General features: G+C 33.1%; 1 protein-coding gene across 1 annotated transcript; it reads right to left on the reverse strand.

Annotated features, from left to right (window-relative positions):
* Positions 1–328: 328 nt before the first annotated feature.
* On the reverse strand, positions 329–5607 carry LOC108476878 (protein WVD2-like 7). Its single transcript, XM_017779238.2, has 9 exons — positions 4884–5607; positions 2812–3615; positions 2381–2566; positions 2185–2228; positions 2016–2105; positions 1842–1938; positions 1656–1727; positions 1379–1489; positions 329–966 (listed from the first exon to the last, which is right to left on the reverse strand). Exons 1-9 carry the CDS (start codon positions 4923–4925, stop codon positions 577–579), a joined length of 1836 nt encoding a protein of 611 aa, XP_017634727.1. The 5' UTR covers positions 4926–5607; the 3' UTR covers positions 329–576.
* Between the last annotated feature and the right edge of the window lie 10069 nt (positions 5608–15676).

Raw genomic sequence — 15676 nt, forward strand, 5'->3', positions numbered from 1 at the left:
AATTTATGACTCATGAGGTATATATTTTTGAGCGTTATGTTGTAAACAATTTTTCTAAAGGCTTCGTAAGAAAGTAGGTTTATTGTTGATGTGTCAGACAAACACATCTGCCACTTACCATATATGTGTAACTTATAATATATATATATATATATATATATATATGATATCACAAATAGGTAACCCACTCTATGTAAACCAGTCATGGAAACTCAATTGTCTAACTTATTCGTTTTTTAGCAATGTAGGAGTACTCAACCTTGCAAACGACCGATAGTCGGAGTAATGAGAATAAGCTACAATGAAGGAAACTCTACAGTCAACCATATATTATAAGCCTTGCCATTTCTGTACTGCTATATGAAAACAAACACGGTCTACATTCGAGGATCGGTTTCATTCAATGTACATTGAAGGCAGTAAATATATGATTCGAATTGAGGATACATGATACATATGTTGGCTTGGTTGAACTGGAAAGGAGAATGAATGAACGAATACGCCATGGCAGCACATTTCAGGAAGCCATAACTGCAAGTCGGCCCATCCCAGAATTACCGGCAATTCCAGCATTTTTCATATTCTTGTCACCAGCTCACTGTTAATTCTATAGCCACCAACTTTTGGCCTGCTACCACCAAACTTATGATCTGTAACAACCTTACCGCTTTCTGATATGCGATGTTTTTGTATACTGCTCTCTTTCTCTCGCTCTTTCCTTGAAAGGATCAGATTTCGGGTCACAGGTTCAGGGGGAATGTGACTTTCTATTGGTGGAATCGATGATACAGTGCTAGCTTGAGACGATTTAACTGTAGGACAATTCAACTCGCATTTTAATCCAGCAGCAGAATGTGCTTGTTTATTTGTTTCCATAGAGCATGACGGTGATCTTGGAATTGCTCTCATCGTCCAATTTGGTGAATTCTGTTGTACTTTTGCTGTTTTCATAGTAGATGTTGCAGTCTGGAATATAAAAAATTGAAGCAAGTTGGTGTTAAACCTAATAAAAAAAAGACATAAAATGATCATAGACATGAATCACTACAATGATAAGGATTTCATTAAGTTAATACCTTATCATTTAACTTAAAAAACCCCGCTACCAATTATTCATTATATATTTATATATAAAAGTAAATAGACTATTCCGCGTGCAAGGTAAAAAATGTTAAAAGCTTTTCTAAGATGATTACATGGAAATGAAGAGTAACTAAAGCCATCCTGCAATGGTATGATTACATACGAACCAACAACATAAGCACCTCCAAGTTAGACTAAATACTCAAGAGTGCATGCTTCTCTATGATGTAAACTAATCACATCAGAAAACATATGAGCTGCATTATAAAATCAAGGATAGCAGACTCTAATTTACCTTGTTTCTAGTAGATCCTGATGTTGCAGAGACATGATAGAAAGAAGGCATGGGTTTTGCTTTGAAATTAAGGCTTTTCCGCAACTGTTTAATCTCAGCTTCTGTCTTTTCCTGCAACAACAGTGAACCAAACGTGCAATTTATATTAAATTTAGCAACGCATTAATCCAGAAAATATCAGAGCGGTCCTTCAAATACTAAGAAGGAAGCATAAAGATAAAAACCAATTCATCTTCCTTTAAAATAGTAAAAATTCTGAATATTGTACTTTCCCTACCTGTAGTCTTGCTTGAATCTGGTTCATCTCTGCCTCTTTTGCATGCATTTTCTCTTCCAATTTCATATAGAACTGAAACCATAGTATGGAAAAAAAAATGAACAGAGGAAGAGATTTAAGAGCATACCTTAAAGGCTTACACTAAAGAATAAAATGAATTTTCAGAATGACAGTATGGATTATTGCCTCTTTTCTCCTTTCTGCTCGTTCTCCACTTTTAAAGTGGAATCCTCTGACATTTGACTTCGCGTCTCCCCTAGTTGAATTGACTGATTGCTTAATCCTACAAAAAATAATACGTTAAGGTTTAAAATCGAAAGTCTGATGGCACAAAGAAATCGCGGTGATGTTGCCACACACCTGTCTGGTGTCTGACGAGCAACAGTTTCAGTCTTCTTGCATGAAGATAGTTGAGCTTCAATTACTTTCTTTCTTATTGGTTCCTTTACACTGTCAGGTGAACTAATCTTTTGAAATTTCCTTACAAATCAAACCCACATATTCTTAAAATGCAAGAAATACCAAGTACCTTTTATTGCCAGTGTTTAATTTTGCATTGAACCTTGCAGAGTCCTGGACAAGAAAGACCAAAGAGAAGGAAATTGGAATAGCAGCATGAAATCTTAATAAAAATGCTAAATAGAAATAAAAATAAAACAGATGTTGCTTTTTTTCCAGATTATGTTTTTATCTTTTAAGTTTCAGGACAAAGTCCAAATCTTCACCTCTTGTTTTGGAGATTTGCGCATTGAATGTCGAGTGGGAAAGACTGTTTGTATTGGTAGTTTCTCTGCTTTTATTTTCTTTGTGATCTCTTTTTCTTTTCCTTCTTGAACCCTTGCGGCTACTTCTGAAGGATCAGAAAAACTGTTTTTCGGGGAATGATCAGGACTCATGGGAGCAGGCTTCAACTAGAATGAAAATAGTAATAATAATCAGTATAAGTCACAGAGAGGTAAACACAAGGGCAACGTTGAGTATCTTTATTAATATAGAGAAAGAGGAGATAAAAGGAAATGCAGGCATCACATCAGAAAACAATGTGAATTCAAGTTTCTATCTACTGCATGACTGGTGCCCTTCAGAATTATGATTTTGGTAATTCTGACATGTTAGTAATTTGTTTCAACTGAAGGTAATATAAATAAATTTATACCTTTGGAGAATGATTTAGCCGAATTTTAGAATTAGTAGTATCAACTTTTCTAGTGTTTCCAGTCTTGGGGCATTGATCCCACTCCGAGGACTTAAAGGATTCTTCAATGTTAACTACATCATCATCAAGGTTCTCTTCTACTTCATTCTCTGGATTATCACTGCTTATAAATGATTTAGCGTATCCAATTTGAATTTGACAAGTGTCCTCAGGTTCAACATTTATAGGGACCGGGACCGAAACATCTAATGGATATTCGCTTCCACATTCAATCAATGCACCGTCACCAAGATATTCTGAATCTTCCGGACTCATGTCAAATTGAGCACGAAGGCCACTTTGATTTGAATGATCAAAATGGTTTCCTTCATTTTCATGATCAAATTCATTTCCACAATAAAGGTCTTCCCCATGATCTGTACTACATAATCCATTTTCATCAAAATGATTGTAACTGCTACCTTTACTTGTACTATCAGAATAATTTCCATAAACAGTGTTCTCCGCAGCATAATTCTCGCCAGTTTGACATTGTCTATAATTCTCATTCTCCAAAGCATCACTCTCACAGGTTTGATCTTCTCCTCCACTTTGGTCCTCAGATGATGAACTTTGAAGAAGAAGTGCCTTCTTCCTGAAGTGAGCTTCAAAATAAGCTTTCTTCTCAATAACTGAACCTGGTTTTGAGCATTTCTCAACCTCTTCAAGATATCTATTGTGTGAGAAAGAGGATTTCCTTTCCCAAGCTAGGGGTTCATTTGCAAATCTACCAAATGATTTAGAACCACAATGCACAGATTCTGCCTGTCCAGTTCAAAAAAGATGGAGTTAAATACATTAAATAGGTGGAAAATTATCTGCTAAAGTATAAAGTAAATTGTATTTCTGAGCCAAATCACTGATAGGAAACTCATGGAAGAGGTTAGCATTGTCAAATTCCATCAGGGCTTGAAATAGTAGTGGGACTTGGGAGGCACTCGGGATACCGTAAGACACTACAGTTAATGACAATCTTCTATGGACTGTCGACAATCCAGAAATAATACAGTAGAACTTTCTAACGGCACAAAACTGGTGCCACAGCCAATTTGACATATAAAAGAGAACTAACATATATAATAGTACAATTTTATCTGTTAATGCTGAAACAAGTGGTAAACTATATACAACAACGTAAAGATAACAAGCAGTTCTGCCTTCAACTCCTCTAGGTTACTTTCAATTAAACTCAATATTGTCTTTTTATAGTCGTGGAGTTGAAACTAGTGTCTATTACCCACAAGTTTTGATGGTGATTCCGAGTTGCTATCCCTCTCGTTGCCAGATTCTTGTTTTCTAAACTACTTGTAATTTTTTTTTTTTGTTCAAATATAAACTACCTGTATTTGTTCACTCATATTTGGATATAGATCATTCTCTGGTATATGAAAAAACTAACATGTTATATGCATATACCATACCCAACATAGCATCCAGGTTAAATATAAGATAACAATTCTAGTCGGAAGACGTGAATAATCCTACTATCTAAGGGAAAACGTAAAAAAAATATAAAAAAAACTAACATTGAGCCTATTTGTGATGGCTACATATCATATCCAACACAGCCAAAAATCCGAGTAATGTAGAAGATAACTACTCTGGTGCCAAGGCAGATGGATAATGCAATATGGAAAGAACGTATAGCAATAAATCAGTTTACAGAATAACTTGTAGTTGTATGAGAAAACTAGTAGCGGCCTCGCCCCCAAATCAAAAACAATTACTCTAGAATTTTACTGAACCAAACAGATAAAGAAATAATCTAAAAAAACATAGGATGAAGTCTAGTAAATCTTTTGAACTCTTTTACACATCAAATATAGAAAAATGAAATAATTATCATTATCAAACCACAACAAATCAACTAATGAACTAACAGAAACTTAAACCTAAATAACAAGTACACAGATTTAAGAAGCTTAAACTTTAATCTTCAAACAGAGAAATAGAGAAACATTTCTTTTAAATAAAATCAGAGAGAGAGAGAGAGAGGTAATGCAAAAAAGAAAAGAAAAAACTATAGATATTACCTGTAAACGAATGCTGAAAGTCTCTTCAATCTCTCCCGCCATTTGCAACCAAAATCAAGGTCGAAACAGAAAATAGACTTGTAAAATCAAGATTCAGCAGCCGACACACTTAAATGCTTATCAAAGGAATCAAATCAATCGAATTCGCAAACAAGCATTTCTTTAAAAACGTCAACAGTAATTAACGAATCTTAAACAAAAACGTGCTTTGCAATTGCGAGTATCACCGCAATAAAAGATGCCAAAACCAAAGCTCCAAGATTTTCTTTCGCTCTTATTTTCCTTTGCTTTTGCTTTCTCAGATCTTTCTTTTCAGAAAATATTATATAAAAAAAAATGTTTGTTGTGTGCAGTGTAAGTGTAAAAAAAGATTGGGAACGTAGTGGGGAATTAGAAAGTTAGATCAATCAAATCAATTATTTTCATTTCTCTTTGAAAAAGAAAAAAAAGCTTTAATCATGTGGGGTTGCTCGCCTTTCTTGTTCTTATTGGATCACCGCGGTTATAATCAGACGGCTGCGATTTGAGATCAGAGGAAGATGAGTGTGTCAAGGCTAGTGGTCAGATTTAGACGAACAGTGTTTTAAAAATGGATAGAATGTAGGGGAAATGTCCCACGGCTCAACTTCCCTAATCCCTTTCTTTATAAACTTTGTTGTTACTCGTTAATCTATGAAATTAGGACCGTTTCGCAATTTCCAAAATTCATTTTTGGATAAATGTCCAAAACTAGGAAGAAAGAAAGTTAAAATATATCATATTATTAAATATATTGTAATTATCTCGTGAACGATTATGGATTGGATTCTGTCTAAATGTAACTTAAATTGTACTCTTAATTAAATCAAAAGTGGATTTGAATTAGATATTGAAAGGGACATCTGTAAGTTTTCTTTCAATCCTATTAAATTTTTCATATTTTACTTTTTATTGTAAAAAAAAAGAAATCGATTTTGGCTTCTTATTTTTTAGAAAATAATCATGGGTAATATTTGAAAAATAAATATCATAGTTTTAAATATATTTAATTAATAATTAAAATTTAAGAATTTGGGACAGAAAGAAATTAAAAGATAATGCATATAGCAGAAGAAAGGGCTGTAGATTAATCATTAGAAGAGCCAAAGTATGAATATGATCTGATGTTCAAGGTAGGACCCAAAAACTTTTCGAGAAAATGATGGCAAAAGGTTATGATATGATGCAATGATTAGGAAGCGTTAGATTAAGGAGTGTGGGAAGGATAATGCAAATTATATTTTTTATAAAGTGGGCAAAAGCAGGGCCAGGGCCTTGCACGTGCATGGACCTTGCATGTCTTTGCAGACTCGACCCACATCGACGGTACCACCCTACGCGTCGTACGTACTGTCCTTTATAATATTTCCCATGCAATAGATCTTAGCCAAATTATTTAAATTATTTAAATAAATAAATAAATTTTTATTTTTTGAGCCTCATGGCCATGTGATATGAGAATCATGATGAATGGTCCCAATTCTCATGCATATCACAAATAGAACATTCGATGAGAGATTCACATCGAAAAGGAAGTCCACGTGTCCATGGGTTGGTGCCTGCTTGGTTTAAACCGTTGACTTTTCTTGAAGAATTTACTTATATAGTAATATAAAGGAGACTTATTAAAGAGTGTCACATTGAAACACTGGCAAGTGGCATGCATTGATTAAAGGCAGGCTTAGCTAGGCATGTATGGTGTGTGAGGGGAATGCATCTAACTCATGTGAGTGGGTGAGTCCATGTCTCCATGTGTTTTGGTCCATCTCCATCTTATCGGCTACGTCTAAAACTCACCCATACGCCTGAAAAGGACAGAAAAGAAAAGTGTGTTCGAAATATCTGTAATACAAAATTTTAATTCTAAAAATAATGTGCAATTATGGAAGTGAAATGTTCAGTATTGTTTTAAAATATTCACTTTCATAATTTGTTATATTTGGAGTTCACAATTTTTGTAAATAAATTTTTTGAATTGTGATATTTGTTGATAATTGTGACATGCGCAAGCTCATTTATGATACTTAAATCAGTTATAAGAATTTATCTTAAAGATTCGTCTGAATCGAATCAAGCAAATCGATTTTTTTATATTGAGAAAATTAGATTGGATCAAGTAAACTTAAAAACATAATTAATAAATTGAAGATTTATCTTAGACTTGTTGAAGATATTCATCAAGCTTATTAATTTCGTGGAAATATTGATTGTAATTGGATCAAGTATATTAGCAAATCAAAAGTAGTTTAAATATTTGAGACTTGTATAAGTTTTGTATTGAGAATTTTAGCACTTATTTTTTAGATTTGTAAAGATTTTGTATTGAGAATTTTAGCACTTATTTGTTCGGTGAAGAACTTGTAATTGTGACTACATTGAATGTGAAAATGGGTGAATTACTTGGTTTTCAGCTTAAGTTTTCAACGAGAAAATTTAAAAGTGAGCGATCTAGATTTTAGATGTAAAAGTGAGGTTACTAACCTAGTGAGTGTTAAAACTTGTAATCACCTATTGTATGAAGTGTGAAAATAGTTAATTTTCTCTTTAGGCAAAATCGCATAGACATAAAGAACCAAACTTAGCACTACTCAGTTTTGTTGCAAATACTATAGGTATGTTATTTCTTAATGTTTTCAAAATAAAATTTAAATATAGTTGCATGCCCTTTTTTAATATATTTTTATTTTCTTATCACATATTAATCTTGAGGTGCTAATACATAACTTCAATCACTTGTTCTTTTCAAATTTTAAGTAAATTATATTAGTATTCATTCAAATTTTTTTAGTCACTCAATTATAAAAGTTACAAAATGGTCACTCAACTATAAGTAAACTTCTTTTTGGTCAACCAACTATGAAAAGTTATAAAATGGTCACTCAACTATTCAATTTTGTCCTTTTGTAATGTCTTTATGATATATTCTATTTTCTTTATAATTTAGTAATTTTCTATTATAACAACATCTTTATAACTAATTAACTAAATAAAATAATTTATAAATTAAATCTAAATAAATAAGATAAAATCCTTGAAATACTTACAATCAAGATTTGAATGGAGCATTTTCTTCTCTTTTTACTCTTTGGCTACTCTTTTTCCTTTGACTTCAATTTGGTCTTCTCCTTTTTTCTCTTTTTCTCCATTTTCATATCAAAACGCATAACATCTACTTGTTAAAATCATAATCAAATAACATATTTATGATTAAATAATGAAACTAAAGGGGTTTCATGAAGAACTTATCATTCCTTACCTTAATTTCTTGAATTCACAATCTAGTCCTTATTTTCTCTCACTTCCAAGACAAATATTGATTCTCTTTTCACGAAACTAAGGTGACTACTACATTCCTCTATTGATTTTTCTAAGGAAACATATATGAAAGAAATGGAAGAAATTGAGCTTGGAAAGGTTTAAATATGGTGGAATGACCTAATTGTAATAAAGACAAAAGTTTGGATGACAGCTTTGGGGGGTGATGTTTTGGCTTCTTTTTATGGAGGATGAATGCTTTTAATCTTTTCTACTCTTTTTTACACAATTCTTCCAAAATATCTACTAATTTAATATTTAATTTAATAATTTTGCAAATTAGTCCATCAATCACATTTCAACACAATTTCATCCTTAATCATTAAGTTTTTCGTAATTATCTAATTTAAGTAATTGCTATTTAACCCTTAAAATTTATCTACAATACCATGCATGATTAATGCTTTAGTTTGGTAAAATTTCACTTCTAATCCTTCCTCATTTTTCTCGATTCCATGTATTCTTTTCTAACATTTAATTTTCAACTTTTACCACAACACTTTTTATTCTTCTACAATTTAGTCAATATCTCAAATTAATTTTTCTCATCTAACAAACATTTTCTAATTTCTTTCAATACTATTGCTCTAAAGTTCTTATTAAATCTATTTTCTAAAATTCTCTAATATTCCTAGCCCGATCTGTTACTGTACCAAGCTTATTATACATTAAGGATGTCACACGTTTTATGGTCTAAACGAGTTGGATCTTATTGCAGAAACTCTAAATGAAACTATTGATCTTAAACTGAAGATGAATTAGGAGATTGACAAAGGTGAAGGTTATTGAGAACAATGTGCTAGGGAAAATGCCTTAAGAAGGGAGGATCAAAATAATTCTTTCTTCCAAAATTTTGCCTCTCCACGAAAAATGGTAAATCGGATTGAAGAACTTGTGGATGGCTCGGGTGTTAAGAGTATGGATAATAGGGAAATGTTGGAAATTGCAAGTTGATATTGCATGAATTTGTTTATCTCTCAAGGGCATGCATATCTTATCTTTTTATTGGGGGTCTACCATGGGATTACTCAAGAGGTGAATTCTTTTTTGCTAGAGGAATTCCAAGCGAAGGAAATTTCCAAAGTTGTTAAAAGTATGAGTCTTACAAAAGCATCTAGTAATAATGGTTTTCCAGCTTTATTTTTAAAAAGTTATTGGCATATCATGGGGAGGATCATTAGTACATGTCGTCTACCTATTTTTAATAAGGATGTAACACCCTTAATTCGTCGTCGGAATAGGGTATCGAAGTATTACCGAAGTTTACCAATTAAACAGACATAATTTTCAAACATTTCATATAACATAACATTCATGTCAGAAACCAATCAAACTCATAGAAACCAATCAAACTCATACATACTATCCCTTATTCGAGTCCTTGAGGCCCAAAATACGCGTTAGAAACAAGTCGAGACTAATTCGAAAACTCAAGAAATTTTTCGAAAAATATTAAAATTTTTCAAAGTTGCAAGGTTCACATGGCCGTGTAGTCTGACCGTGTGGACTCAAAATGTACCTTAAACAACAAGTTTACCATTCCCTGCAAGCTTGGACACTAAGTAATTAAAAAATCATTCGTTTAACCGATTCAAAACATAATCAAACACATTCAAATCATGTCAAAACAATCATCTTAGTTGCCTAACCAATGTACCCTCATTTGTAACACCTCTAACCCGTATCCGTCGTCAGAATAGGGTTACGAGGCATTATTGAATTTCTACACTAACATTTATACAAAACCGAGTTATAAATATGCATTTCAAATCAATTCTTTTCAAATATTCAATTTAAAGTCCCTAATATGGGCCTATGGGGCCCAATACATACTTTGAAAATGGTTCGGGACTAAACCGATAACTTTTAAAATTTTTCCTTGAAGATAGCGGCAGACGCCCGTGGGGCTCCTATGACCGTGTGGCCAGCCCGTGTGAAATTCTGACTTGCAATTTCTTAAATATCAAAGGGACACACGACCTTGGCATACGCCTATCTGGCTAGGTCGTGTGGTACACTGATTTTTCACCATTTTTAAGCCATTTTTACACAGTTTTGACACACGACTATGCTTAAAACCCGTGCCTATGTACTATACCGAATTCATATTTAAGGATGCAGGGGACACAAGGTCATTTCACATGCCCTTGGGCTGTCCGTGTGTCACACACGGCCTAGACATACGCCCGTGTGTCTTACCTGTGTGGACGAAATAAGGCCATTTCCTAGCCCTATTTCTCACCCAAACTTAACCAATTTCCTGCGTGAAAACTTACAAGTATATACCATTCATTTCAGCTAATTTCCATCATTCAATCTAACATTTCCAACTTTTAACCATACCTTGAAGCTTACCTTTTCATTGGTTTGTAAATCATGTTTTATGACAAGTGATTTGTATTTTGTTGAACATAAACATACCACATTACCTCAAAATACATATTACTAACCATTCCAATGGCTAGGTTGTACATAAACATATTTCATCATCATTTGGCCTCAATAGCCTATACATGACATTATATCAAAATGAGTTTATTGTTTATACCAATATTAAGGAGTTGATAGTGTGATGATGCTCCGACCCAATCCAACCTTCACGAGCTTCAAGTACTATAAAACAGGGAAAAATAAACCTAGTAAGCATTATATGCTTAGTAAGTTCATATGACCAAACTACACTTGCCACTTATATATATAAGAAATAAATCACACATAAGGCAATTTATCCATCAATTTAGCAAACTAGCAAATATGGCCTATACACAATCATTCAACCAAATTGGTTAGTATAAAAACATTATTATGCATAGATGAGCTCATCATGTCATTTCTTCTTATTTCACTTGTTAATACATTTCCGTTGAATTTTTGAATTTCCGATGGACCTTTCCTTTTCTAGTTGTACACTCAAGGTGCACATTTCCTTTTCAAGTGGTACACACGAAGTGTACATACCCTTTTCAATTTGTATACTCAAAGTGCACATAACCTTTTCAAGTGTACATATATAGTGTACCTTGCCTTTTCAAGTGGTGTACACAAAGTATACCTTTCCTTTTCATATGGTATACACAAAGTATACCTTTCCTTTTCAAGTGTACACACAAAGTGTACATAACCTTTTCAAGTTGTACCATTTGGGTACATAAATCCTTTTCAAGTATCACCCTTTCGGGTTACGTTTCTTTTCATAATGAGATCAAAAGATTATACCTTTCGGAACAACCTTTACTGCAACATATGCAGGATCTCATATACACGGTAATCACCTGTCCAATTAGAAATCAATATTCAAACGGATTTATGTAATATTTCATCATTTACATATAAATCACAAATCAAGATTGACTTATTACATGTACATGCCAATTACAAATCATAATGTATAATATTCAACAATCAATTCAACATATTTACATGCTTAATTTAGTTATACGAACTTACCTCGACAATTGGTCGTATCTACTAATCTGAAACTTTTTTTCCCTCGATCTTTTTCTTTGTTCGACACTTTCGGATCTATATAAATAAATTTAATCATCAATTCTATGATTTTAACATTCAATCAAGCCCACTTCACATTTTAGGCAAAAGTACTATTTTGCCCCTAAACTTTTGATTAATTCCAATTTCGTCCCTAGGCTCGGAAATTGAAATTCATGCAATTTACTCCTTATTCCAAGCTTATTCAAAATTTCAATATAACTTTTACAGCATATGTATTTCATAATTTTTAGAATTTTTTCAAGAATTTCACTACTTTGCAATTTAGTCCCTACACTTGTTTTCACTAAAAATCACGTTGTAAAAGTGATTTATCTATCAATAATCTTTCATTTTCTATCAAAAACTTTCAATTTACAGCATATTCATCCATGGGTAATTTTCTAAACTTTAGTTTTCTTTCAATTTAATCACCCAAATAAAGAAATTAAACTTTTCCAATCTCAAAAATATAAAAATCACTAAAAATGGGACATAGAACTTACCAATTCAAGCTTGAAAAATTTCCTTTCTCTCTCTTAGGGTTTCCATGTATTTTTATGAAGAAGATAATGATATAAAATGGGTTTAATTCTATTTAATCATTTATCATACTTTATTTAATTCAATTTCTAATTTAGTCCTTAACCTTTTCAATTTTTTCATGGATGACTCATTAAAAATATCTACATATTTTTCATCAATGGTCTAATTGCCATATAAGTACTTCTCACTTTTAATTCTATAGCTATTTAATCCTTATAACTACTAGAATTTAACTTTGACACTTTATTCGATTTAGTCCTTTTTACAATTAGGCACATAATTGATAAAATTTTTCGATAAAATTTTTCATGCAATATTCCTATCATAATACCTATCATTTTATGAAATTTAAATAATTTCATTTTTCGATCTCGGATTCGTGGTCTCGAAACCACTATTCCGATTTCACTGAAATTGGGCTATTACAACTCTCCCTCCTTAAGGATTTTCGTCCTCAAAAATCTTACCAGTGAAGAGATTCAGGTACTGTCTTTTTATGATATCTTCAGGTTCTCAAGTAGCTTCTTCAATTCCACGTTTCTGCCAAAGAACCTTTACCACTGCTATCTTTTTATTTCTCAATTCTTTTGTTTCCCATGCTAAGATCTTAATTGGTTCCTCACTATACGTCATGTTGGGCTGAATTTCTACTTCTGTTGGAGAGATAACATGTGATGGATCCGATCGATACCATCTTAACATTGACACATGAAAAACATTGTGAATTTTTTCAAGTCCTGGCGGTAATGCTAACTGATAAGCTACCGGTCCAATTCTTTCAATGATCTCATATGGTCCAATAAACCAATGACTTAATTTTCCTTTACGGCCAAAACGGAGAACTTTCTTATAAGGTGACACTTTCAAGAATACCTTATCACCAATCTTAAACTTAATTTCCTTTCTTTTAAGATCAGCATAATACTTTTGTCTGTCTGAAGCTACTTTCAAGCTGTCTTGTATCACCTTTACTTTTTCCTCAGTTTCTCGAATTAGATCAACCCCATGAATCTTCCTTTCACTGAGCTCTGTCTAGTACAATGGTGTTTTACATTTTCGACCATATAAAGCTTCATACGGTGCCATTTTAATACTGGATTGGTAGCTATTATTATAAGCAAATTCAATCAGAGGCAAATACCTTTCCCAGTTACCTTCAAATTCAAGCACACAACACCGTAACATGTCTTCTAAAATCTGGATCACTCGTTCTGATTGACCATCAGTTTAAGGATGGAATGCAGTACTAAAATGCAACTGTGTCCCTAGTGCTTCTTACAATTTATACCAAAATCGGGATGTAAACCGAGGATCTCTATCAGAAACAATAGAAACTGGTACACCATGCAATCTAACCATTTCAGAGACATACAATTCGTCTAATTTATCCAATGAAAAGTTTATACGTACCGGTATGAAATGCGCCGACTTTGTTAACCGGTCAACAACTACCCAAATGGCATCTTTCTTTCTTGGTGACATTGGTAATCCAGTTACAAAGTTCATGGTAATCCTTTCCTATTTCCACTCCAGTATATTGATTGGCTGTAATAACCCTGAAGGCACCTGATGCTCAGCTTTCACTTGTTGACAGATTAAACATTTGGCTACAAATTCAAAAATATCTCTTTTCATTCTCAGCCACCAATACATCTTTTTCAAACCATTATACATTTTATTACTACTGGGATGAACTGACATTGTACCATTATGAGCTTCATACAAAATCTTTTGTACCAGTTCTGAGTTCTTCAGAACATATATTCTATTTTTAAACAACAAGCAATCATCGACCCAATTTGAAACTCTAAATCAAAATTCTTTTGACATTGTTTCCTTTTAACTTGCAACTCATTGCCACTCTTCTGTGCTTCATAAATTTGTTATATAAATGTCCTTCTAGCTTTCAATTCAGCTACAACCGAACCATCATCTGACAAAAATAATCGGGTGTTTATTGCTCTTAAAGTAAACAAAGATTTCTTGCTCAGTGCATCCACCACAACATTGGCCTTTCCCAGATGATAGTCAATAATCAAATCATAATCCTTTATTAACTGAGCCACCTGCGCTGCCTCAAATTTAAATCTTTCTGTGTCATCAGATACTTCAGACTTTTATGGTCTGTGTAAATATGACATTTTTTACCATATAAATAATGCCGTCAAATTTTCAATGCAAACACTATGCTTGCCAGCTCAAGATATATGTATCGGGTAATTTTTTTCATGTGGTTTAAGTTGTCTTGAAGCATAGGCAGCCACTTTACCTTCTTGCATCAAAACAAAACCTAAACCATTTAAAGATGCATCACTATAAATTGCAAATTCCGTACCCGATTCAGGTTGTACGAACATAGGTGCTTCAGTTAACAAAGTCTTCAGTCTATCAAAACTCTGCTAACATTTATCATTCCACTCGAATTTTACATCTTTCTGCAACAAATGAGTTATCGGAGAAGCAGTCATTGAAAATCCTTTAACAAACCTCTGATAATATCTGGCTAGACCCAGAAAACTTTTAACCTCTGGCACGTTCTTTGGTGGACTCCAATTAATAATTGCTGAAATTTTGTTCAAATCAACCCTGATGCCTTCAACAGATACAATATGACAAGAAAGCTAATTTCTCGTAGCCAAAATTCACAATTACTAAACTTGGCATACAATTGCTTTTCCCGTAAAGTTTTCAACACAATCCTCAAATGTTCAATATGTTCATCTTTACTTTGAAAATAAACTAAAATATCATCTATGAATACCACGAAAAACCTGTCTAGGTACGGTCTGAAAATCCTGTTCATTAAATTCATAAATATTGTTGGTGCATTTGTTAATCCAAATGGTCTCACCAAGAATTCGTAATGGCCCTACCTAGTTCTGAAAGCTATCTTTGGAACATCTGAATCCTTCATCCGGAGCTGGTAATAACCCAAACGAAGATCAATCTTTGACAATACAGTAGCTCCCTTGAACTGATCAAATAAGTCATCAATTCAAGGTAGTGGATATTTATTCTTTATAGTGACTTTGTTGAGTTGTCGGTAATCAATACAAAACCTCAAAGAACAATCTTTCTTCTTTACAAATAACATTGGAGCACCCTATGGTGAGAAACTAGGTCGAGCAAAACCTCTGTCAATTCATTCTTGTAACTACGTCTTCAACTCTTTTAACTCGACAGGAGCCATTCGATAAGGTGCTACTGATATTGGTGTTGTTCCTGGAATTAAATCTATAGAGAATTCCACTTCTCTGACAGATGGTAAGCCAGGTAATTCTTCCAAAAACACGTCTGGAAACTCACATAAGACTGGCACAGATTGAATCTTTGACTCGGTTACCTTAGTATCTAACACATAAGCAAGATAAACATCATACCCCTTCCTCATACATTTCTATCTGCTATTGCCAAAATCATATTAAATA

This window comes from Gossypium arboreum, chromosome 12 (assembly GCF_025698485.1).
Source record: "Gossypium arboreum isolate Shixiya-1 chromosome 12, ASM2569848v2, whole genome shotgun sequence".
In the NCBI taxonomy this organism is placed as follows: Eukaryota; Viridiplantae; Streptophyta; class Magnoliopsida; order Malvales; family Malvaceae; genus Gossypium; species Gossypium arboreum.

Excerpts from the sequence above, each read along its gene's own strand:
- LOC108476878 (XM_017779238.2), bottom strand. The coding sequence starts at position 4,925 with ATGGCGGGAGAGATTGAAGAGACTTTCAGCATTCGTTTACAG. Across the intron at positions 2,567-2,811 it reads GGCTAAATCATTCTCCAAAG|TTGAAGCCTGCTCCCATGAG; the intron begins GTATAAATTTAT and ends TTTTCATTCTAG. Across the intron at positions 2,229-2,380 it reads GCAAATCTCCAAAACAAGAG|GACTCTGCAAGGTTCAATGC; the intron begins GTGAAGATTTGG and ends TTTCTTGTCCAG.